Source organism: Cyanistes caeruleus, chromosome 37 (assembly GCF_971803275.1).
Source record: "Cyanistes caeruleus chromosome 37, bCyaCae1.hap1.1, whole genome shotgun sequence".
Taxonomy (NCBI): domain Eukaryota; kingdom Metazoa; phylum Chordata; class Aves; order Passeriformes; family Paridae; genus Cyanistes; species Cyanistes caeruleus.
This window is the reverse complement of record NC_141738.1, coordinates 798833-824893: the sequence shown is the minus strand read 5'-3', so window position 1 is coordinate 824893 and position 26061 is coordinate 798833. Positions and strand designations below refer to the sequence as shown.

The 26061-nt window shown below is 53.9% G+C and overlaps 1 protein-coding gene, 1 long non-coding RNA gene and 1 other non-coding gene across 3 annotated transcripts; 1 reads left to right on the top strand and 2 right to left on the bottom strand.

The window, feature by feature from the left end:
• Positions 1–8569: 8569 nt before the first annotated feature.
• TRNAT-AGU (transfer RNA threonine (anticodon AGU)) lies at positions 8570–8643 on the top strand. The gene has a single exon. It is a non-coding gene; the product is annotated as a tRNA-Thr (tRNA).
• A 438-nt stretch (positions 8644–9081) lies between these two features.
• On the bottom strand, positions 9082–12876 carry LOC147647472 (uncharacterized). The gene is made up of 3 exons (XR_015281543.1): positions 12794–12876; positions 11049–11236; positions 9082–9366 (listed from the first exon to the last, which is right to left on the bottom strand). It is a non-coding gene; the product is annotated as an uncharacterized LOC147647472 (long non-coding RNA).
• Positions 12877–14174: 1298 nt separating this feature from the next.
• LOC147647471 (2-acylglycerol O-acyltransferase 3-like) lies at positions 14175–25250 on the bottom strand. Its single transcript, XM_086871705.1, has 8 exons — positions 25222–25250; positions 24996–25070; positions 21002–21109; positions 19983–20053; positions 19577–19640; positions 18817–19080; positions 15021–15222; positions 14175–14184 (listed from the first exon to the last, which is right to left on the bottom strand). Exons 2-8 carry the CDS (start codon positions 25066–25068, stop codon positions 14175–14177), a joined length of 792 nt encoding a protein of 263 aa, XP_086727831.1. The 5' UTR covers positions 25069–25070; positions 25222–25250.
• Between the last annotated feature and the right edge of the window lie 811 nt (positions 25251–26061).

Genomic DNA, 26061 nt, shown 5'->3' with positions numbered 1-26061 from the left:
ACAGGTGTGAACAGACAGGTGTGCACAGACAGGTGTGAATAGACAGCTGTGAACAGGTGTGAACACACAGGTGTGAACAGACAGGTGTGAACAGACAGGAGTGAACAGGTGTGAACAGACAGGTGTGAACAGGTGTGCACAGACAGGTGTGAATAGACAGGTGTGAACAGGTGTGGACAGACAGGTGTGAACAGATGAACACCTGGGGAACACACCCGGAGCACTCGCACAGGTGTGAACACACCCGGAACACTCACACACCCCCTGCAGGGTGACACACATGGGGTGACACAGGGTGACACACTCAGCGACACTCGGTGACGCGCTCAGGGTGACACGCTCAGGGTGACACGCTCAGGGTGACGCACAAGGTGACACTCGGTGACGCACAATCGCAGGTAACACACGCACTCGTGCACACTCAGGGTGACACACTCACAGTGACACACAGTGACACACACAGGGTGACACACAGTGACACAGTCAGGGTGACACACATGGGGTGACACACACACGGTGACACACAGTGAAACACGGTGACACACAGTGACACAGTCAGGGTGACACACACAGGGTGACGCACTCACGGTGACACACGAGGGAATGCAGGTGGTGCCTGTGGTGACACCCGGAACACACCTGTGCACACCAGGGAACACACGGAACAGGCACACACGGGTGTGAACACCCAGACAGGTGTGAACACACACAGAACACACACAGGTGTGAGCACCCAGACAGGTGTGAGCACACAACACCCACACACAGGTGTGAACACCCAGACAGGTGTGAGCACACAACACCCGCACACAGGTGTGAACACACACAGAACACACACAGGTGTGAGCACACAACACCCTCACACAGGTGTGAACACACAGAACACAGGTGTGAACACACAACACACTCACACAGGTGTGAGCACACAACACCCACACACAGGTGTGAACACACAACACCCTCACACAGGTGTGAACACCCAGACAGGTGTGAACACACACAGAACACACACAGGTGTGAGCACCCAGACAGGTGTGAACACACAACACCCACACACAGGTGTGAACACACAACACTCTCACACAGGTGTGAGCACACAACACCCGCACACAGGTGTGAACACACAACACCCACACACAGGTGTGAGCACACAACACCCGCACACAGGTGTGAACACACAACACCCACACACAGGTGTGAGCACACAACACCCACACACAGGTGTGAACACCCAGACAGGTGTGAACACACACAGAACACACACAGGTGTGAACACCCAGACAGGTGTGAACACACAACACCCGCACACAGGTGTGAACACACAACACCCAGACAGGTGTGAGCACACAACACCCACACACAGGTGTGAACACACAACACCCTCACACAGGTGTGAACACACAACCCACACACAGGTGTGAACACACAACACCCACACAGGTGTGAGCACACAACACCCGCAGACAGGTGTGAACACACACAGAACACACACAGGTGTGAGCACACAACACGCTCACACAGGTGTGAACACACAACACCCACACACAGGTGTGAACACACAACACACTCACACAGGTGTGAGCACACAACACCCACACACAGGTGTGAACACACAACACTCTCACACAGGTGTGAGCACACAACACCCGCACACAGGTGTGAACACACAACACCCGCACACAGGTGTGAGCACACAACACCCTCACACAGGTGTGAGCACACAACACACACACACAGGTGTGAACACCCAGACAGGTGTGAACACACACAGAACACACACAGGTGTGAACACCCAGACAGGTGTGAACACACAACACACTCACACAGGTGTGAACACACAACACCCACACAGGTGTGAGCACACAACACCCGCAGACAGGTGTGAACACACACAGAACACACACAGGTGTGAGCACACAACACGCTCACACAGGTGTGAACACACAACACCCACACACAGGTGTGAACACACAACACCCACACACAGGTGTGAACACACAACACACACACACAGGTGTGAACACACAACACACTCACACAGGTGTGAGCACACACAGAACACACACAGCACACACAGAGCCAGGTGTGAACACAGACGGGTGTGAGCACACAGAACAGGCACAGACAAGTTTGCACACACGGGGAACACACAAAAACACACAGGTGTGAACACAGACAGGTGTGAACACACACAGAACAGGCACCGACGGGTGTGAATACACCCATGCAGGTGTGAGCACACACAGGTGGGAACACACACACACACAGAGACGGGTGTGAACACACAGGTGTGAGCACACCCACACAGGTGTGAACACACACACGGAACAGGCACTGGCAGGTGTGAACACCCAGAACACCCACACAGGTGTGAACACCCAGAACACCCACACAGGTGTGAACACCCAGAACACACAAACACAGGTGTGAACACCCAGAACACCCACACAGGTGTGAACACACACACGGAACAGGCACAGACAGGTGTGAGCACACCCCCACACACGTGAGCACACTCGGGGATCCCCTCCCCCCCCCCCACCCCTGCGCGTGCCCGGGACACGCGGGGCGCGCGCGTGGGACCGGCGCTCACGTGCCCGCGGGTTCACGCGCACGTGAGCGCCCCCCGCCCCTCCCCCCGCACCCCCCCCCGCGCGTGCGCGCGCCCCTCCCCCCCCCCACCCAAACACCCCCCCCTCCTCTCCCCTCCCCCCACCCTCTCGGGAACCCCCTCCCCCCCCCCCACACGGCCACACCCATCCCCCACCCCCCCGCACCCACGCGTGCCCATCCCCCCCTCCCCGCGCGCCCACGCGCCCCTCCCCCCCCACTCCCCCCCGCTCCTGGCGCACCCAACCCCCTCCCCCCCCTCCCCAATTCTCGCCCCCTCCCCCCAAAAAAACCCACGGGGGGGGGGGGGGAGACCCCACCCACCCCCCCCCCCCAAAAAATGCGAGCGGGGAGGGGGGAGGGGCTCTCACCGGCTCCGGGGGGGTCTCTGCCGATCCGGGGGGTCCCCCCCCCTCTTCCAGCCTGGGGGGGGGGAGGGGGGGTGCTAAAAAGGGGGGAGGGGTCTCGAAGGAGGGCGGGGGAGGAGGGGGCTCGAAGGGGGAGGGGGGGTGGTCCCGGTGAGGGGGAGGGGGGTCGCGAAAGGGGTGGGGGGAGGGGGGGCTGAGGTGGAGGGAGGGGTCGCGGTGAGGAGGGGAAAGAGAAAAGGGGGGAGGGGGTCGCGGTGGTCTCGCCGTCGTCTCGCCCTTCAGCACCGCGGACAGCGCCGGCTCCGCCCCCTTTATACGCGCGGGGGTCCCACGTGGGGGGTCTCCGATGACGTCAATGGCCCATTCATAAAATCCGGCCGGGCCTGGGAAAAAAGGGGTGGGGTCGGGGGGGGGGGGGGAAGCGATGGGGGGGGGGGAACGGCGCGCATGCGCAGAGCGGCCCGCGGCGGAGGGGATGAATGAACGCGGGGGGATGAATGGGAGGGGGGGGTGGGGAGGGGCTGGGGGGGTGAATGGGGTGGGGGGTGATTAATGGGGCTGGGGGTAATTAATGGTGTGGGGGGTAATTAATGGGGGGGTAATTAATGGGGCTGGGGGTAATTAATGGAGTAGGGGGGGTTAATGAGGGTGGGGGGCAATGAATGGGGTGGGGTTCAATGGGGCTGGGGAGGTAATTAATGGGGCTGGGGGTAATTAATGGAGTGGGAGGTAATTAATGGGGTGGGGTTCAATGGGGCTGGGGGTAATTAATGGGCTGGGGGTAATTAATGGGGTGGGACGGGGTAATTAATGGGGTGGGGGTAATTAATGGGGTGGGGGTAATTAATGGGGCGGGATGGGGTAATTAATGGGGTGGGGGTAATTAATGGGCTGGGGGTAATTAATGGGGTGGGACGGGGTAATTAATGGGCTGGGGGTAATTAATGGGCTGGGGGTAATTAATGGGGTGGGGGTTAAATGGGGCTGGGGGCGAATGGGATCGGGACATGGATGGGGCCGGGGGAGTGAATTTGGGGGGGGCTGAGACTCACGTGGAGACCCCTATAGACCCCTATAGAACCCCATAGACCCCTACACAGCCCTATAGACCCCCACAGACCCCCATAGGACCCTATAGACCCCTATAGAACCCTACAGACCCCCATACACCAACACACCCCCCATAGACCCCTATAGACCCCTATAGAACCCCATAGACCCCTACACAGCCCTATAGACCCCCATAGGACCCTATAGACCCCTATAGAACCCTACAGACCCCCATACACCTGCACACCCCCTATAGACCCCTACACACCCCCCATAGACCCCTACAGGCCCCTATAAACCCCTATAGAACCCTACACACCACAGCCCTATAGGCCCCCACAGACCTCTACAGACCCCCATAGACCCCTATAGGACCCTATAGACCCCCATTCACCTACACACACCCCCTACACCTATGCGGCTGCCCTTCTATAGGTGCCACGCCCATCTATACGTGCTATGTATCTATAGGGGCTGCGTGTGCTTCCGTGTCCCTACACACGTTCCATACGTCCCCGCACACGTTCCATACGTCCCCGCACATTTTCTATACGTCCTGCACACGCTCCATACGTCCCTACACAAGATCTATACATCTCTACACCCGTTCTATACGTCCCCACACCCGTTCTGTGTGTCCCTCTATGTTTCCTATACGTCCACACACATTCTACATGTCCCTATATATTTCTATATGTGCTACACACGTTCTATGCGTCCACACGCACGTTCCATACGCCCCTATACGTTTTCCATACGTCCCCACACCAAATCCAGCTGCCTGCAGGCGCCCCTACGCCTCTCTATACGTCCCCCCCATGCAGCCCCCTTGGCCCTATAGGGGCGGACCAGCCTCTGCGGCCCCCTATAGGCGCCTATAGGCCTGGAGGAGCCTCTGCTGGTGCCTATGGGGCTCTATAGGTCCCCACGGGTCTCTCGGAGGCCCCTATGGGCTTCTATACATCCCCATGGGTCCCTACGGATCCCTGTGGGTCTCTGCACAGCCCTATGGATCTATAGGTCCCTATGGCCCTCTATAGGTCTGGCTCTCTATAGGCCCCGTGGGGCTCTCTATGTCCCTATGGATCCATAGGTCGGCTCTCTATAGGTCCCTCCCCGGCTCTCTATAGGTCCCTCTGGATCTATAGGTCCCTCTATAGGTCCCCGGGCACCCACAGGCATCCCCAGACCCCTATAGCCGCCCTATAGGTTCCTATGGCTCTCCATGGGTCCCTATAGCTCCCTATAGCTCCCTATGGGTCCCTGGGTGTCCCCAGGCCCCTATAGCCCCCCTATAGGTTCCTATGGCTCTCCATAGCTCCCTATGGGTCCCTGGGTGTTCCTGGGTGTCCCCAGGCCCCTATAGCCCCCCTATAGGTTCCTATGGCTCTCCATGGGTCCCTATAGCTCCCTATGGGTCCCTGGGTGTCCCTGTGTGTCCCCAGGCCCCTATAGCCCCCCTATAGGTTCCCCCGGCTCCCCCCAGCCCCCTATAGGCCCTTACGGCTCTCCCTATAGGTCCCTCTGCGTCCGCCGCCGCCCGGGGGTCCCTATGGGTCCCTATGGGTCCCTGGAGGTGTCCCCGGGCCCGCCCGGGCCCCTATAGCGGCCATAGGTGCCCCCCCCGGCACTGCGGCCGAGGTGAGTCACCAATGCAGCTGTGGGGGGGGAGGGGGGGCCCTTATAGAGCTGCGAGCCCTCCCCCAGCCCGGGGTGACTCACGGCGGGGGTGGGGGGGCTATAGGGGACGGGGGGGTGGGGGGGATATGGGGGTTGCGGGGGTTATAGGGGCTGGGAGGGGCTATAGGGGACGGGGAGGTGGGGGGATATAGGGGCTGTGGGGGGCTATTGGGGCTATAGGGGTTATGGGGGCTATAGAGGCTATGGGGGCAATAGGGGTTATGGGGGCTATAGGGCCTATGGGGGCTGCGGGGGCTATAGGGGTTATGGGGTCTACAAGGGCTATAGGGGCTGGGGAGGCTATGGGGTCTATGGGGGCTATAGGGCATAGAGGGGCTATGGGGAATATGGGGGCTGGGTGGGCTATAGGGGCTGGGGGGGCTATAGAGGCTATGGGGCCTATGTGGGCTATAGGGGATATGGGGAATATGGGGCCTATGTGGGCTATAGGGGATATGGGGGCTATAGGGCCTGGGGGAGCTATAGGGGCTATAGGGGATATGGGGCCTATGGGGGCTATAGGAGCTATAGGGGCTATAGGGGATATGGGGCCTATGGGGGCTATAGGAGCTATGTGGGCTATAGGGGATATGGGGGCTATGGGTCTCCATAAGGCCCTGTGGGTCTCTCTATGTCCCTATGGATCCATAGGTCACCTCTCTATGAGTCCCTCCCCATCCCTGCTGCTCCCTGGCTCTCTATAGGTCCCTCTGGACATATGGGGGCTGTGGGGCTTATGGGGCTATGGGGGGTATAGGGGATATGGGACCTATAGGGGCTATAGGGGCTATGGGGGATATGGGGCCTATGGGGTGGGAGGGTTCCATAGGGGGTGAGCAGGGTGGGCCTGGGGCCCTTGGGGGGGATTCTATAGGGAAGGGAGGTTCTATAGGGGGGTTTGGGGGGGGCCTGTGGGGGATGTTTGGGGACCTATGGGGAGAGAGAGGGGGGTGTTGGGGCTATAGGGGGGATCTATAGGGGGTGGCGGGCTATAGGGTACACAGGAGGGGCTATAGGGGCTGGGGGGGCTATAGGGGCTGGGGGGGTTTTTGGGGGAGGGAACCGTTGGGTGGAGGGGATCTATAGGGGATTTGGGGGTGTTCTATAGGGTCTGGGGGTTTCTATAGGGTATGGGGGTTGTCTATAGGATCAGGGGGGGTCTCTGTAGGGTATGGGGCGTGCCTATATGGTCTGCGGGTTTCTATAGGATCAGGGGGGTTTCTATAGGTCCGGGGGTGCCTATAGGATATGGGAGGTCTCTATAGGATCAGGGGGTCTCTATAGGCTCCGGTGTTGTTCTATAGGGTCTGTGGGTGTCTATAGGATCAGGGATGTTCTATAGGGTATGAGGGGTGTCTATAGGGTCTGGGGGTCTCTGTAGGGTCGGGGGGTCTCTATAGGCTCCGGGGTTGTTCTATAGGCTCCGGGGGTGCCTATAGGAGCCGGGGGGGCCCATGCGGGCCTCCCGCCCCTCCCCCCCCGGATGATTCACCCTGCGGCATCGCCCCCCCCGCCCCTCCCCCACCCCCCGCCTTCCCACGCGCCTCTTTTTTTTTGGGGGGGGGGGGGGGGGGAGGAAGGGGGGGGAGGGGCGCCCGTGACGTCACGCGCGGCGTCACGTGTGGCGCGGGAAGGGTGGAGGGGGAGGGGCGGCACGAGCCGACCCCGCCCCTCCCCCCCCCCGCCTCCCCCCGTCCTTGGGGGTGACCCCGAGTGGGGGAGGGGAAAGGCGGGATCCCCCTCCCCTCCCCCCCCTCCCCTTCCCCGCATCTCCCCGTTGCCACGGCAACCGCGGCGCGGGAAAACAGCATCCCCCCCGTTACCATGGAAACCGCGACCCCTCCACACACACACCCCCCCCGGAAACCCTCCCCAAGGACCCCTCCCCCAGCGCGTGCGACCCCCCCCAAAAACCCACCCCCATCACGTGACACACCCCCCCCCCAAACAACACAAATCCCCCAAAAACCCCCCCAAAGTCACTCGGGACCCCCCCCAGGACCCCCCCAAAGTCACTCGGGACCCCCCTAAACCCCCCCAAGGTCACCAGGGACCCCCCAAACCCCCCCAAGGTCACTCGGGACCCCCCAAAACCCCCCCAAAGTCACTCGGGACCCCCCCAAAACCCCCCAAGATCACTCGGGACCTCCCCAGGAACCCCCCAAAATCCCTCCAAATCTCCCTTATCCCACCCCAATCCCCCCAAAATCCCCCCAAAAGTCTCTCTATTCCCACCCCAATCCCCCCAAAAATTCCCTCCAGATTTCCCCAAATCCCCCCTATTCCCACCCCAAAATTCCCCAAACTCCCCCCAAAAATCCCCTTATTCCCACCTCAATTCCCACCCCAATTTCCCCCCAAAATCCCCCTAAATTCCCACCCCAATCCCCCCAAAATCGCCCCCAAATCCCGCCAAATCTCCCTTATCCCACCCCAATTCCCACCCCAAAATCCCCCCCAAATTCCCCCCAAATCCCCCCCAATCCCCCCTAAATTCCCCCTTATTCCCACCCCAAAATCTCCCCAAATTCCCCCCAATTCCCTCCATTCTCACCCCAAAATCCCCCCCAATGCCCCCAAATCCCCCCAAAATCACCCCAAATCCCCCCAAAGTCCCCCCAAAGTCCCCCAAAAATCGCCTCAAATCCCCCCAATTCCCTCCATTCTCCCCCCAAAACTCCCCCCAAATCCCCCCAGAATTCCCCCTTATTCCCACCCTAATTTCCTCCATTCTCACCCCAAAATCCCCCCCAATCCCCCCCAAATCCCCCCTAAATCCCCCCTAAATCCCCCCCCCCGGTTCTCCCCGCGCATGCGCGCTGCAGCCGCGGGAAGGAGCCGGCGGCGCGAGCGGGGCAGGCGGCGCCGTGGCTTAGTTGGTTAAAGCGCCTGTCTAGTAAACAGGAGATCCTGGGTTCGAATCCCAGCGGTGCCTTTTACCGGGGCACCCCCTTTTTGGGGGGGGACACCCCGAATTTAACACAGAAATCTCCATTTTGGGGGAAAAACCACGAATCTGGGGAGAAAAGCCCGGATTTTGGGGTCAAAATCCCGATTTTGGGGGGTTTTAGTTGGTTAAAGTAAACAGGAGATCCTGGGTTCGAATCCCAGCGGTGCCTTTTACTGGGGCACCCCCTTTTTGGGGGGGGGACACCCCGAATTTAACACGGGAATCTCCATTTTGGGGGATAAACACGGATTTTGGGGAAAAAAAACCGGATTTTGGGGTCAAAATCCCGATTTTGGGGGGTTTAGTTGGTTAAAGTAAACAGGAGATCCTGGGTTCGAATCCCAGCGGTGCCTTTTACCGGGGCACCCCCTTTTTTGGGGTGACACCCCATTTTTGGGGAGAAAGAACACACAAACTCAACTCTGAGAGGTAAAACCCATTTTTTTGGAAGGGGGACCCTTCCCATTTTGGGGTCTCACCCCGAATTTTGGGGTGCGGGGGCTCGATGGGGTTTGGGAGGGATTTTGGGGGGGCTCTGGGGGGTTTTGGGGGGTCAGGCGATGATCAGGTGTGTTTCGGGGGGCACCCCACAAGCTTCTTTGTGCCTCTCGAAGAGCTCCTGCAGCCGCTGCACGTAGAGCCCGTGGTAGTGGGCGACCAACTCGGGCGGGGGGCGAGCGACCCGCGGCACCTCCAGGGGGGTCCCCACTGCCCAAAAAAAACGGGGATCTGCACCCCAAAAATACCCCCGGGACCCCCAAAATCTCCCCCCTTAAAAAACCAAACCCTTTCCAAAAAAAACCCCCAAAAATCGGGATTTTTAAACCCTTCCCGCTGCGGAATTTGCCGGAAATGGCAAAATTAGGATGAAAATCCCCCCCCAAAAAAATTCCTGATGGAATTCAAGGTTCACGCCAGGAACCCCCAAAATCTCATCCCGAACCCCACAATTTCCCCATTTCCTTTCCCCGATCCCTCAGCTCCTTCCCGGCACCCCAAAAACGCGCCCGATTTCAATCCTTGGGTCCCCAAATTCCTCCCTGAACCAAAAATTCCCCCCAAAACTCCCCCAAATCCCTCCCCGCAGCCCCAAAATCCCCACGAAGTCCCCCGAAATCCCTCCTTGATCCCAAATTTCCCCCAAAACTCCCCCCAAAATCCCCCAAAGCTCCCCCCAAATCCCTCCCTGACCCCAAAATCCCCTCCCCAAATTCCCCCCAAATCCATTCCTGACCCCCAAAATCCCCCCAAAACTCCTCAAAATCCCTCCCTGACCCCAAAATTCGCCCCAAAATTCCCCCAAATCCCCCCAAAACTCCCCCAAATCCCCCCAAAACTCCTCCAAATCCCTTCCTGACCCCAAAATCCCCTCCCCAAATTCCCTCAAATCCCCCCAAAACTCCCCCAAATCCCCCAAAACTCCTCCAAATCCCTCCCAGATCCCAAATCTCCCCCAAAACTCCCCCAAATCCCTCAAAAACTCCCCCAAATCCCCCCAAAACTCCTCCAAATCTCTCCCTGACCCCCAAAATTCCCCCAAAACTCCTCAAAATCCCTCCCTAACCCCAAAATCCGCCCAAAAATTCCCCCAAATCCCCCCTAAACTCCCCCAAATCCCTTCCTGACCCCCAAAATCCCCCCAAAACTCCTCCAAACCCCCCCAAAACTCCCCAAATCCCTTCCTGGCCCCCAAAATCCGCCCCAAAACTCCCCCAAATCCCTCCCTGACCCCAAAATTCGCCCCCAAATCCCCCCTAAACTCCCCCAAATCCCTCCCTGACCTCCAAAATCCCCCCAAAACTCCTCAAAATCCCACCCTAACCCCAAAATCCGCCCAAAAATTCCCCCAAATCCCCCCTAAACTCCCCCAAATTCCTCCCTGACCCCCAAAATCCCCCCAAAACTCCTCCAAACCCCCCCAAAACTCCCCCAAATCCCTCCAAAACTCCCCCAAATCCCCCCAAAACTCCAAATCCCTTCCTGACCCCTAAAATCCCCCCAAAACTCCCCCAAATCCCTCACTGATCTCCAAAATTCCCCCAAAACTCCTCAAAATCCCTCCCTAACCCCAAAATCCGCCCAAAAATTCCCCCAAATCCCCCCTAAATCCCTCCCTGAGCCAAAATCCCCTCCCCAAATTCCCCCAAAATCCATCCCTGACCCCAAATTTTCTCCAAAATTCCCCCCAAAACTCCCCCAAATCCCTCCCTGAGCCCAAAATCCCCCCCAAATTCCCCCAAATCCCCCCAAATTCCCCCAAATTCCCCCAAATCCCTCCCGGACCCCAAACCCCCCCAAAAAAACTCCCCCAAATCCCTCTCCAAGCCCAATTTTTCCCCCCCAAAATCCCCCCCAAAGCGCCCCCCGCCCCCTCCCCTCCCCTCACTCACCCACCACGGTGAGGGGCACGCGGAAGGGGAGGAAGGGGAGCCCCCCCCGACCCCAAAAGATGCAGGGGGCGAACCCCAAAATCTTCTTCAGGCCCCGCTGCAGCCGCCGGATCCAGGAGGAGTCGGAAAGGGGGGGCTGCCGGAAGGCGTCCTGCTCCCCAAAAACGTACACGGGAACCAGGGGGGTGCTGGGACCCCCCCCCGAGGGTCAGGGGACACCCCAAAATCCTGGGGGGGGTCCCCGCAACCCCAAATTCTTCCCCCGGTGCAGGAATTCCCTCCCGAACCCCGAATTCGGGCAGCTGGAGGATCCCCGGGGTTTGAGTTTGGGTCCCAAATTGTGCCCCTGGACCCCAAAATTTTAACCCTGGATCCCAAAATTTTAACCCTGGATCCCAAATCCCCAAAAATTCTCTTCAAAACCCCCCCAAAACCACCCCAAAACCCCAAATCTCCCTCCAAAAACCCCCAAACTTTGGTCTTTCACCCCAAACCACCCTAAAAACGCCTCAAAACCGCCCCAAATTACCCCGAATCCTCCCAAAAACTCTCCAAATCCCCCCAAATTCTCTCCAAATCCCCCCCAAAACCACCCCAAAACTCCCTCCAAAAAACATCCGATCTTTCCCCCCAAACCGCCCCAAATCCGCCCAAAACTGACCCCAAATCACCCAAAAAATGCCGCAAATCCCCCCCAAATTCTCCCAAAACCCTTCCAAATCCCCCCAAATTCCCCCAAAACCCTTCCAGATCTCCCCAAATCCCCCCAAATCACCCCAAATTCTCCAATTTCACCCCAAACTCTCCCCAAAACCTCTCCAAATTCCCCCAAAACCCCAAAACTCCCTCCAAAAACCCCCGTCTTTCCCCCAAAACCGCCCCAAACCCGCCCCAAATCACCCCAAAAATGCCCCAAATCCCCCCAAAACCCTTCCAGATCTCCCCAAATCCCCCCAAATCACCCCAAATTCTCTCCAAATCCCCCCAAAACCTCTCCAAATCATCCCCAAATCACCCCAAAACCCCAAAACTCCCTCCAAAAACCCCCAATATTTCACCCCAAACCGCCCTAAAACCGCCCCGAATGACCCCAAATCACCCCAAAAAATGCCCCAAATCCCCCCAAAACCCTTCCAGATCTCCCCAAATCCCCCCAAATTCTCTCCAAATCCTCCCCAAACCCCTCGAAATCATCCCCAAATCACCCCAAAACCCCAAAACTCCTTAAAAAAAACCCCAATATTTCACCCCAAAACCTCTCCAAATTCCCTCAAAACTCCCTTCAACACCCCCCAGTCTTTCCCCCAAAACCGCCCCAAAACCGCCTCAAATCACCCCAAATCCTCCAATTTCACCCCAAAACCTCTCCAAATCACCCCCAAATCCCCCCAAAACCTCTCCAAATCATCCCAAAATCACCCCAAAACTCCCTAAAAAAATCCCAATATTTCACCCCAAACCGCCCCAAAACCGCCCCGAATGACCCCAAATCCGCCCCAAATCTCCCCAAATTCCCCAAAAACCCTTCCAAATGTCCCCAAATTATCTCCAAATCCCCCCAAATTCTCTCCAAATCTCCCCCAAAACCTCTCCAAATCATCCCCAAATCACCCCAAAACCCCAAAACTCCCTCCAAAAACCCCCAATATTTCACCCCAAACCGCCCCAAAACCGCCCCAAATGACCCCAAATCCCCCCAAAATGTCCCGAATCCCCCCGAACCCCCCGAATCCCTGTTGGGGTACCCGTGGCGCAGCGCCAGGCGCACGAAGCCGCGCCGGTTGCGGAGGGTGACGCGGTGACACGCCGGGGTCCCCTCCAGAGCCTCACCCCAAAAACCGCCCCAAATCACCCCAAATCACCCCAAATCCTCCAATTTCACCCCAAAACCTCTCCAAATCACCCCCAAATCCCCCCAAAACCTCTCCAAATCACCCCCAAATCCCCCCAAACCTCTCCAAATCATCCCAAAATCCCCCCCAAACCTCTCCAAATCATCCCAAATCCCCCCAAACCTCTCCAAATCATCCCAAAATCCCCCCCAAACCTCTCCAAATCACCCCCAAATCCCCCCAAACCTCTCCAAATCATCCCAAAATCCCCCCCAAACCTCTCCAAATCATCCCAAATCCCCCCAAACCTCTCCAAATCACTCCCAAATCCCCCCCAAACCTCTCCAAATCATCCCCAAATCACCCCAAAACCCCAAAACTCCCTCCAAAACCCCCCAAACTTTCACCCCAAACCGCCCCAAATGACCCCAAATCCCCCCAAAATGTCCCGAATCCCCCCGAACCCCCCGAATCCCTGTTGGGGTACCCGTGGCGCAGCGCCAGGCGCACGAAGCCGCGCCGGTTGCGGAGGGTGACGCGGTGACACCCCGGGGTCCCCTCCAGAGCCTCACCCCAAAAACCGCCCCAAATCACCCCAAATCACCCCAAATCACCCCAAATCCTCCAATTTCACCCCAAAACCTCTCCAAATCCCCCCCAAATCCCCCCAAACCTCTCCAAATCATCCCAAAATCACCCCAAAACCTCTCCAAATCCCCCCCAAATCCCCCCCAAACCTCTCCAAATCCCCCCCAAATCCCCCCCAAACCTCTCCAAATCATCCCCAAATCCCCCCAAACCTCTCCAAATCATCCCCAAATCCCCCCAAACCTCTCCAAATCATCCCAAAATCCCCCCCAAACCTCTCCAAATCATCCCCAAATCCCCCCAAACCTCTCCAAATCACCCCCAAATCCCCCCAAACCTCTCCAAATCATCCCCAAATCCCCCCCAAACCTCTCCAAATCATCCCAAAATCACCCCAAACCTCTCCAAATCACCCCCAAATCCCCCCAAACCTCTCCAAATCATCCCCAAATCCCCCCAAACCTCTCCAAATCACCCCCAAATCCCCCCAAACCTCTCCAAATCATCCCCAAATCACCCCAAAACCCCAAAACTCCCTAAAAAAACCCCCAATATTTCAGCCCAAACCGCCCCAAAACCGCCCCGAATGACCCCAAATCACCCCAAAAATGCCCCAAATCCCCCCAAATCTCCCCAAATTCTCTCCAAATCACCCCAAATTCTCCAATTTCACCCCAAACTCTCCCCAAAACCTCTCCAAATTCCCTCAAAACTCCCTTCAACACCCCCCAGTCTTTCCCCCAAAACCGCCCCAAAACCGCCTCAAATCACCCCAAATCCTCCAATTTCACCCCAAAACCTCTCCAAATCCCCCCCAAATCCCCTCCAAAACCTCTCCAAATCACTCCCAAATCCCCCCAAAACCTCTCCAAATCATCCCAAAATCACCCCAAAACTCCCTAAAAAAAATCCCAATATTTCAGCCCAAACCGCCCCAAAACCGCCCCGAATGACCCCAAATCCGCCCCAAATCTCCCCAAATTCCCCAAAAACCCTTCCAAATGTCCCCAAATTCTCTCCAAATCCCCCCCAAAACCTCTCCAAATCATCCCAAAATCACCCCAAAACCCCAAAACTCTTTAAAAAAAACCCCAATATTTCACCCCAAACCGCCCCAAATCCGCCCCAAATTCCTCCAAAAATGCCCCAAATCCCCCCAAAACCCTTCCAGATCTCCCCAAATCCCCACAAATCCCCCCAAAACCTCTCCAAAACATCCCAAAACCTCTCCAAAACATCCCAAAATCACCCCAAAACCCCAAAACTCCTTTAAAAAAACCCCAATATTTCACCCCAAATCGCCCCAAAACCGCCCCAAATGGCCCCAAATCACCCCAAAAAATGCCCCAAATCCCCCCAAAACCCTTCCAGATCACCCCAAATCCCCCCAAATCACCCCAAATTCTCTCCAAATCCTCCCAAAACCTCTCCAAATCATCCCCAAATCACCCCAAAACCCCAAAACTCCCTCCAAAAACCCCCAATATTTCACCCCAAAACGCCCCAAAACCGCCCCAAATGACCCCAAATCCGCCCCAAATCCCCCCAAAACCCCCCAAAATGTCCCAAATCCCTGTTGGGGTACCCGTGGCGCAGCGCCAGGCGCACGAAGCCGCGCCGGTTGCGGAGGGTGACGCGGTGACACCCCGGGGTCCCCTCCAGAGCCTCGGCCGCGCCCCCCACCATGATCAGCAGCGCCTGCGACCCCCGGGACAGAACCGCGTCCAGACAGCGCTGGCTCACCGGGCACAGCCCTAAAAAATGGGGTTCGGGGACCCCGAAATCATAGAATCTCAAAATCCCCCCAAAAAACCCCAAAATTCCATAAAAAACCCGGGGGAAAAGGCACAAATTGATGCCAAAAACGCCCGGATTTTCCCCAAATCTGACCCCAGTTCAAACAGCGCTGGCTCACCGGGCACAGCCCTAAAAAACGGGGTTCGGGAACCCCGAAATCATAAAAACCCCAAATCCCCCCAAAAAACCCCAAAATCCCTAAAAAAAACCCCAAAATCCCATAAAAAACCCGGGGAAAAAGCCTCGAATTGATCCCAAAAACGCCCGGATTTTCCCCAAATTGATCCCAAAACCGCCCGGATTTTCCCCAAATCTGACCCCAGTCCCAGTTCGGGCAGGGCTGGGTGAGGGGCACAGCCCTAAAAAATGGGGTTGGGGGAACCCCGAAATCATAAAAACCCCAAATCCCCCCAAAAAACCCCAAAATTACAAAAAAACACCCCTAAATCCCATAAAAAACCAAGGGAAAAAGGCACAAATTGATCCCAAAAACGCCCGGATTTACCCCAAATCTGACCCCACTCCCAGTTCGGGCAGGGCTGGGTGAGGGGCACAGCCCTAAAAAATGGGGTTTGGGAACCCCGAAATCATAAAAACCCCAAATCCCCCCAAAAAACCCCAAAATTACAAAAAAACACCCCTAAATCCCATAAAAAACCAAGGGAAAAAGGCACAAATTGATCCCAAAAACGCCCGGATTTACCCCAAATCTGACCCCACTCCCAGTTCGGGCAGGGCTGGGTGAGGGGCACAGCCCTAAAAAATGGGGTTTGGGAACCCCGAAATCATAAAAACCCCAAATCCCCCCAAAAAACCCCAAAATTCCATAAAAAACCCGGGGAAAAAGCCCCGAATTGATCCCAAAACCGCCCGGATTTTCCCCAAATTGATCCCAAAACCGCCCGGATTTTCCCCAAATCTGACCCCACTCCCAGTCCGGGCAGGGCTGGGTGAGGGGCACAGCCCCAAAAAATGGGGTTGGGGGAACCCCGAAATCATAAAATGTCCCAAAATCAAAAAAACACCCCAAAATTTAAAAAAAAATTCCCAAAATATTCCCAAAAAATCCCCCCCAAAAACCCCAAAAAATCCCAAAAAATCTCGAAAAAATCATAAAAAAATTCCCAAAATATTCCCAAAAAATCCCTCCAAAAATCCCCAAAAAATCCCCCCAGAAATCACAAAAAAAATCCCAAAATCACAAAAAATTCCCCAAAAATCCCCCAAAAATCATTAAAAAATCCCAAAAAATCCCCAAAGAATCAAAAAAAAAATCCCCCAAAAATCCCCAAAAAAATCATAAAAAAATCCCAAAAAATCATAAAAAAATCTCAAAAAATCCCCAAAAAATCCCCCCCCAAAATCCCCCAGAAATCTAAAAAAATCCCAAAAAAATCCCCAAATAAATCTCCAAAAATCCCCAAAAAATCTCAAAAAATCCCCAAGAATCCCAAAACATTCCGAAAATAATCCCCCAAAAATCCCCAAAAAATCATAAAAAAATCTCAAAAAGGCCCCAAAAAATCCCCAAAAAATCCCCCCAAAATCCCCAAAAAATCAGAAAAAAAATCTCAAAAAATCCCAAAAGAATCCCAAAAAAAATCCCCCCAAAATAAAAAAAAATCCCAAAAAAATCCCCAAAAAATCTCCAAAAATCCCCAAAAAATCTCAAAAAATCCCCAAAAAATCCCAAAACATTCCGAAAAAAATCCCCCGAAAATCTGAAAAAAATCATAAAAAAATCTCAAAAAATCCCCAAAAAAATCCCCAAAATATCCCCCAAAAATCCCAGAAAATCCCCAAAAAAATCCCCAAAATAATCCCAAAAAATCCCCAAAAAAATCCCCAAAAATCCCAAAAAAATCCCCAAAAATCCCCAACCCCCCCCCGAACCCCCGAACCCCACGAACCGGCGGCCATGGCGCACTCCCGGTACACCGGCAGGCGGAACAGCCCCGTCCATAAACCCCTAAAAAACCCCACCAAAAAATCATAAAAAAAATCCAAAAAAATTCTCCCCCAAAAAATTAAAAAAAAAATCCCCCCAAAAAATCTCAAAAAATCTAAAAAATCCCCCAAAAAATCCCAAAAAAATCATAAAAAAATCTCAAAAAATCTCAAAAAATCCCCAAAAAAATCCCCCAAAAATCAAAAAAAATCCCCAAAAAATCCCCAAAAAATCTCAAAAAATCCCCAAAAAATCTCCAAAAATCCCCAAAAAATCCCAAAACATTCCGAAAAAAATCCCCCAAAAATCCCCAAAAAATCATAAAAAAATCTCAAAAAATCCCCCAAAAAATCCCCAAAAAATCCCCCAAAAATCCAAAAAAATCCCCCCAAAAATCCCAAAAAATTCCCAAAAAATCCCAAAAAAATCTCAAAAAATTCCCAAAAAATCCCAAAACATTCCGAAAAAAATCCCCCAAAAATCCCCAAAAAATCATAAAAAAATCTCAAAAAGGCCCCAAAAAATCCCAAAAAAATCCCTCAAAAAATCCCCAAAAAATCATAAAAAAATCTCAAAAAATAAAAAAAAAATCCCAAAAAAAATCCCCCAAAAATCAAAAAAAATCCCAAAAAAATCCCCAAAAAATCTCCAAAAATCCCCAAAAAAATCTCAAAAAATCCCCAAAAAATCCCAAAACATTCCAAAAAAAATCCCCCGAAAATCCGAAAAAAATCATAAAAAAATCTCAAAAAATCCCCCAAAAAATCCCCAAAATATCCCAAAAAAATCCCAAAAAATCCCCAAAAAAATCCCCAAAATAATCCCAAAAAAATCCCCAAAAAATCCCCAAAAATCCCAAAAAAATCCCCAAAAATCCCCAACCCCCCCTGAACCCCCGAACCCCACGAACCGGCGGCCATGGCGCACTCCCGGTACACCGGCAGGCGGAACAGCCCCGTCCATAACCCCCTAAAAAACCCCACCAAAAAATCATAAAAAAAATCCAAAAAAATTCTCCCCCAAAAAATAAAAAATAAATCCCCCCAAAAAATCTCAAAAAATCGAAAAAATCCCCAAAAAAATCCCAAAAATCTCAAAAAAACTAAAAAATCCCAAAAAAAACCCCAAAAATCCCAAAACATTCCGAAAAAAATCCCCAAAAATCCCCAAAAAATCATAAAAAAAATCTCAAAAAACCCCCAAAAAATAAAAAAAAAATCCCCCAAAAATCAAAAAAAAACAAAAAAAAATCCCCAAAAAATCCCAAAACATTTCAAAAAAAGTCCGCCGAAAATCCGAAAAAAATCATAAAAAAATCTCAAAAAATCCCCAAAAAAATCCCCAAAAAATCCCCCCAAAATCCCAAAAAATCCCCCAAAAAATCCCAAAAAATTCCCAAAAAAATCCCCAAAAAATCTCAAAAAACCCCCAAAAAATCTCAAAAAATCCCCCAAAAATCCCAAAACATTTCAAAAAAAGTCCCCCGAAAATCCAAAAAAAATCATAAAAAAATCCCAAAAAAATCCCAAAAAAATCCCAAAAAAATCCCAAAAAAATCCCCAAACCCCCCCGAACCCCCCCTGAACCCCCGAACCCCACGAACCGGCGGCCATGGCGTACTCCCGGTACAGCGGCAGGCGGAACAGCCCCTCCAGGGCGGCCAGGCTGGGCCGCAGCCCCGGGCAGGGTCCCCCGGGGCCGGGGGTGGCGCTGGCCCCGCGCGCAGCCGTGACGAAAGCGCCGAAGACCCCGATACAGGAGATGCCGTGGGGGTGGGCGGGGAGCAGGAAACTGCGGCCGGGGGGCAGGGGACACTCACGGACCACCTGGGACACGGGGGGACATTGGGGACATTGGGGACATTGGGGACATTGGGGGTGTTGGGGACATTGGGGGGATTTGGGACATTGGGGACATTGGGGGCGTTGGGGGCGTTGGGGACATTGGGGACATTGGGGGCGTTGGGGGACATTGGGGGTGTTGGGGGCGTTGGGGACATTGGGGGGACATTGGGGACATTGGGGACATCGGGGATACTGGGGACATTGGGGGGATTGGGGACATTGGGGGACATTGGGGACATTGGGGACATCGGGGGCGTTGGGGACATTGGGGACATTGGGGGCGTTGGGGGACATTGGGGGCGTTGGGGGCGTTGGGGACATTGGGGACATTGGGGATGTTGGGGGGATTGGGGACATTGGGGGACATTGGGGACATTGGGGACATCGGGGACATCGGGCGGATTGGGGGGATTGGGGACATTGGGGGACACTGGGGACAATGGGGACATCGGGGACATCGGGCGGATTGGGGGGATTGGGGACATTGGGGGACACTGGGGACATTGGGGACATCAGGACAGGGGTGGGGGTGGGCGGGGAGCAGGAAACTGCGGCCGGGGGGCAGGGGACACTCACGGACCACCTGAGACACGGGGGGACATTGGGGACATTGGGGGGATTGGGGACATTGGGGGCGTTGGGGACATTGGGGGCGTTGGGGGGATTTGGGACATCGGGGACATTGGGGGGACATTGGGGAGGGGACATTGGGGACATTGGGGACATTGGGGGCGTTGGGGACATTGGGGACATTGGAGACGTTGGGGGGACATTGGGGACATTGGGGACATTGGGGGCATTGGGGACATTGGGGACATTGGGGACATTGGGGACATTGGGGACATTTTGGGGACATTGGGGGACATTGGGGACATTGGGGGACATTGGGGACATTTTGGGGACATTTGGGGACAGTTCCCGGTACCCGGATGGGGAAATAGTCACAGAAATGGTCCCAGACGCGCCAGCTCCGGAGCCAATCCCAGTGCCGCGGCCCTGGGGACAGCGAGGGGACACTTGGGGACATTCGGGGACACCCCCGGGACACTGTCCCCAACCCCCCCAATGTCCCCAACCCCCCCAATGTCCCCAACCCCCCCAATGTCCCCAAAGTCCCCCCCATCCCTGCTGTCCCAAATGTCCCCATGGTGTCCCCAACCTCCCCATGTCCCCAATGTCACCCCCCAGGTGTCCCCTGTCCCTCCCCTGTGTCCTCCCAATGTCCCCAACCCCCCCAATGTCCCCCCGCTCTCCCCTCTGTCCCCAATGTCCCCAGTGCTGTCCCCGTGTCCCTGCTGTCCTCAGTGCTGTCCCCACTGTCCCCAATGTCCCCAGTGCTGTCCCCACTGTCCCAAATGTCCCCAGTGATGTCCCCAGTGTCCCCTGGCTGTCCCTGTGTCCCCAATGCTGTCCCCGTGTCCCCACTGTCCCCAGTGTCCCCAATGTCCCCTGGCTGTCTCCAATGTCCCCTGGCCGTCCCCGTGTCCCCAGTGCTGTCCCCATGTCCCCACTGTCCCCAGTGTCCCCAATGTCCCCAATGCTGTCCCCCGGCTGTCCCTGTGTCCCCAGTGATGTCCCCAGTGTCCCCAGTGTCCCCAGTGTCCCCAATGCTGTCCCCAGTGTCCCCAGTGATGTCCCCAGTGTCCCCACTGATGTCCCCCGTGTCCCCAATGCTGTCCCCACTGTCCCCAGTGATGTCCCCAGTGTCCCCAATGCTGTCCCCAGTGTCCCCACTGATGTCCCCAGTGTCCCCAGTGATGTCCCCACTGATGTCCCCAGTGTCCCCACTGATGTCCCCATTGATGTCCCCAGTGTCCCCAATGCTGTCCCCAGTGTCCCCAATGCTGTCCCCAGTGATGTCCCCAGTGTCCCCAGTGATGTCCCCACTGATGTCCCCATTGATGTCCCCAGTGTCCCCAATGCTGTCCCCAGTGATGTCCCCACCTGTGTCGGGCCCGTTCCAGTCCCAGAGCCACCACCCCCCGTAGGTGACCGGGAGGATCCAGAGCCGCGTCCTGAGCAGCGCCAGCAGCGCCAGCAGCGACACCGGCCCTAATTAACGCCCTCATTAGCGCCCTCATTAGCGCTCTCATTACCGTGATTACCCTAATGGACCCCCCCGACCCCGCCCACAGCCACAGCCAGCCGCTCACACCGCCCGGAATTAACTCACCGGTAATTAACTCACCGGTAATTAACTCACCGGTAATTAACCCCCCCGGTAATTAACTCACCGGGAATTAACTCACCGGTAATTAACTCACCGGTAATTAACTCACCGGTAATTAACCCCCCGGTAATTAACTCACCGGGAATTAACCCCCCGGGAATTAACCCCCCGGTAATTAGCTCCCCGGTAATTAACTCACCGGTAATTAACGCACCGGTAATTAACTCACCGGTAATTAACTCACCGGTAATTAACTCACCGGTAATTAACTCACCGGTAATTAACGCACCGGTAATTAACTCACCGGTAATTAACGCACCGGTAATTAACTCACCGGTAATTAACCCCCCGGTAATTAACCCCCCGGTAATTAGCTCCCCGGTAATTAACTCACCGGGAATTAACCCCCCGGGAATTAACTCCCCGGTAATTAGCTCCCCGGTAATTAACTCACCGGTAATTAACGCACCGGTAATTAACCCCCCGGTAATTAACCCCCCGGTAATTAACTCACCGGTAATTAACTCACCGGTAATTAACCCCCCGGGAATTAACCCCCCGGTAATTAACTCACCGGGAATTAACCCCCCGGGAATTAACCCCCCGGTAATTAGCTCCCCGGTAATTAACTCACCGGTAATTAACTCACCGGGAATTAGCTCCCCGGGAATTAACTCACCGGTAATTAACTCACCGGGAATTAGCTCCCCGGTAATTAACTCACCGGTAATTAACTCACCGGGAATTAGCTCCCCGGTAATTAACTCACCGGGAATTAACTCACCGGTAATTAACCCCCCGGTAATTAACTCACCGGTAATTAACCCCCCGGGAATTAGCTCCCCGGTAATTAACTCACCGGGAATTAACCCCCCGGTAATTAGCTCCCCGGTAATTAACTCCCCGGTAATTAACTCAGCGGTAATTAACCGCCCGGTAATTAACTCACCGGGAATTAACCCCCCGGTAATTAACTCACCGGTAATTAACTCCCCGGTAATTAACTCAGCGGTAATTAACCGCCCGGTAATTAACTCACCGGGAATTAACCCCCCGGTAATTAACTCACCGGTAATTAACTCAGCGGTAATTAACCGCCCGGTAATTAACTCACCGGGAATTAACTCACCGATAATTAACCCCCCGGGAATTAGCTCACCGGGAATTAACTCCCCGTTAATTAGCTCCCCGATAATTAACTCCCCTGTAATTAACCCCCCGATAATTAACCCCCCGATAATTAACCCCCCGGGAATTAACCCCCCAGTAATTAACTCCCCGTTAATTAGCTCCCCGATAATTAAATCCCCAGTAATTAACTCCCCGTTAATTAGCTCCCCGGTAATTAACGCCCCGGGAATTCCCCCCGCCGTTAATTTCCGCCCCGTTAATTTCCTCCCCGTTAATTAACTCTCCCAGTTAATTAAGTCCCCGCTAATTCCCTCCCCGTTAATTGCCGCCCCTTTAATTAACTCCCCGCTAATTCCCTCCCCGTTAATTCCCTCCTCATTATTTCCCTCCTCGTTAATTAACCCCCTCTTTAATTAACTCCCCGTTAATTCCCTCCCTGTTAATTCCCCCCCACCGTTAATTAACTCCCCGGTAATTAACTCCCCAGTAATTGCCGCCCCGTTAATTCCCTCCTCATTATTTCCCTCCCCGTTAATTAACCCCCCGATAATTATCTCCCCGTTAATTAGCCTCCCCGATAAATAACCCCCTGTTAATTAACTCCCCGTTAATTGCCGCCCCGTTAATTAACTTCCCGTTACTTCCCTCCCCGTTAATTAACACCCCGTTAATTCCTCCGGCCGTTAATTAACTCCCCGTTAATTAACTCCCCGTTAATTGCCGTCCAGTTAATTGCACCCTGCTAGGGGAGTCGTTTTCTCCCCCGCCATTAATTAGCCCACTCGAGTTAATTAATTGCCCACTAATTAATTATTCTCACCTCCCCGCTAATTGCCCCATTCGGGGTTAATTAACTCCCCGTTAATTACTCTCCCCTCGTTAATTGTCCCCTTTAGGGGTTCATTCCCCCCCCCCATTAATTAGCCCCCCTCGAGTTAATTAATTGTCCCCAGGAATAATTATCTCCTTCCTAGGGTTAATTAATTCCCCATTAATTGCTCCCCACCCCGTTAATTATTCCCCCCCCCGTGGTTAATTACTGCCCCTCCCTTAATTATCCCCCCGGGGTTAATTATTCTATTCCCCCCCCCCAGTTAATTGCCTCTCTCGGTGCTACTTAACCCCCCTTTAATTAACCCCCTGGTGTTAATTAATCCCCCGTTAATTACGCCTAATTACCCCCTGGGGTTAACTCCCCCCCCACATTAATTGCCACGCTGCGGTTAATTAAACCCGCGTTAATTGCCCCGCCCTCGGGGTTAATTCCCCCCTCCCTATTAATTACCCCCCTCGGTTTAATTAAGCCCCCGGGGTTAATTAGACCCCTCCCGTTAATTGCCCCGCCCCTCCTAACTCCTCCCTCCCCCCTGATTACCCCCCAGGCACTAATTACCCTACTATTAATTGCCCACCCCGGATTAATTAGACCTCCCCAACGTCTTAACCCCTTCCTCAAAGCTTAATTAAGCCCCCATCCTTAATTAACCCCCGCTAATTACCCCCCAGGCTTAATTACCCCCGTTGATTACTGCCTCCACCTTTAACCCCTTCAACACTCCCCTCTCCTTAATTAATTAACCATTCTAGTCATTAATACCTCCATTAATTACCCTTCCAGCGGCTTAAACCCCCTCCCCAAAGGGTTAATTAACTCTCCCAGGGGTTAATTATTCCCCCAGCCTTAATTAACCCTCCCTAATTACCGCAGTTAATTACTTCCTCCACCTTTAACCCCATCAATACCGCCTCTCAGTAATTAATTAACCCTTCTAGTCATTAATGCCCCCATTAATTACCCTTCCAGGGGCTTGAACTTCCTCCCCAAAGGGTTAATTAACTCTCCCAGGGGTTAATTATTCCCCCAGCCTTAATTAACCCCCGCTAATTACCCCAGTTAATTACTTCCTCTGCACTTAACCCCTTCAATACCGCCCTCTCCCTAATTAATTAACCCTTCTAGTCATTAATGCCCCCATTAATTACCCTTCCAGGGGCTTGAACCCCCTCTCCAAAGGGTTAATTAACTCTCCCAGGGGTTAATTATTCCCCCAGCCTTAATTAACCCTCCCTAATTACCCCAGTTAATTACTTCCTCTGCACTTAACCGCATCAATACCGCCTGTCAGTAATTAATTAACCCTTCTAGTCATTAATACCTCCATTAATTACCCCTCCAGGGGCTTGAACTTCCTCTCCAAAGGGTTAATTAACTCTCCCAGGGGTTAATTATTCCCCCAAGCCTTAATTAACCCCCGCTAATTACCCCAGTTAATTACTTCCTCCACCTTTAACCCCATCAACACTCCCCTGTCAGTAATTAATTAACCCTTCTAGTCATTAATGCCCCCATTAATTACCCTTCCAGGGGCTTGAACTTCCTCTCCAAAGGGTTAATTAACTCTCCCAGGGGTTAATTATTCCCCCAGCCTTAATTAACCCCCGCTAATTACCCCAGTTAATTACTTCCTCTGCACTTAACCCCTTCAATACCGCCCTCTCCCTAATTAATTAACCCTTCTAGTCATTAATACCTCCATTAATTACCCCTCCAGGGGCTTGAACCCTCTCTCCAAAGGGTTAATTAACTCTCCCAGGGGTTAATTACCCCCCCCACCCTAATTAGCGGGCGCTAATTACCGAGGAAGAGGAAGGTCAGCATCCATTGCACCACGCACAGCGCCTGCAGCACGGAACGAAAAGTTCCCCCCATAACTGCCCCGGGGGGGCACAAATTGCGGTGACACCGCTGGGGGGGGGGGTCCAGGACCCTTTGGGGGACCCTTAAAAATTGGGGGGAACCCCCAAAAATTTCGGGGACCCCCCAAAACCCCCCCAAACCCCCCCCCCCTCCCTCCTCCGGTACCTCCCGAGGCCGCCACGTCCCGGCCGAGCCCGAACTTTGCCCGAGGGGCGGGGGAAGGAGCCGGGCGTGTTTGGGGGGGCAGGGAAGGAGGGGGAAAAAAAGGGGGAACCCCCCCTTGGAGAACCCCAAAATCCTCCAGGGAGACCCCCAAAAAAATCCCCAAATCCTCCAAAAAAAACCCGGTTTGAAAAGGCCCTAAAAAAGGGGAAAAAAATCAAATTTGAGGTTGACAAAGAGACCCAAAAAAAAAGGGGAAGTTTTGGGGTTCCCTCGGGGATCGAGGCTGGAAATGTTGTTAAAACACCCCAAAATCAAACCCTGAATTCTTCAAAATCACCCCCAAAACCGCCCCAAATCATCCCAAAATCCACCAAATCCTGAGCCCCCGAGAGCCCCCTCAAAATCCCCTGAAAAGCCAAAAAATTCCCAAATTTACCCCAAAATCCCGACCCCAAAGGGAGCCCCCAAACGTTTTGGAGCCTCTCGTACCCCGAAATCTCCAAAAAATCCACAAAATTCCCCCCAAAATCCTCAAAATTCCCCCAAAATCCTCAAAATTTCCCCAAAATCCACAAAATTCCCCCAAAATCCTCAAAATCCGCCCCAAAATCCACAAAATTTCCCCCAAAATCCTCAAAATTTCCCCCAAAATCCTCCAAATTCCCCCAAAATTCACAAAATTCCCCCCAAAATCCTCCAAATTCCCCCCAAAATCCACAAAATTCCCCCCAAATCCTCAAAATTCCCCCCAAAATCCACAAAATTCCCCCCAAAATCCTCAAAATTCCCCCAAAATCCTCAAAATTCCCCCCAAAATCCTCCAAATCCACCCCAAAATTC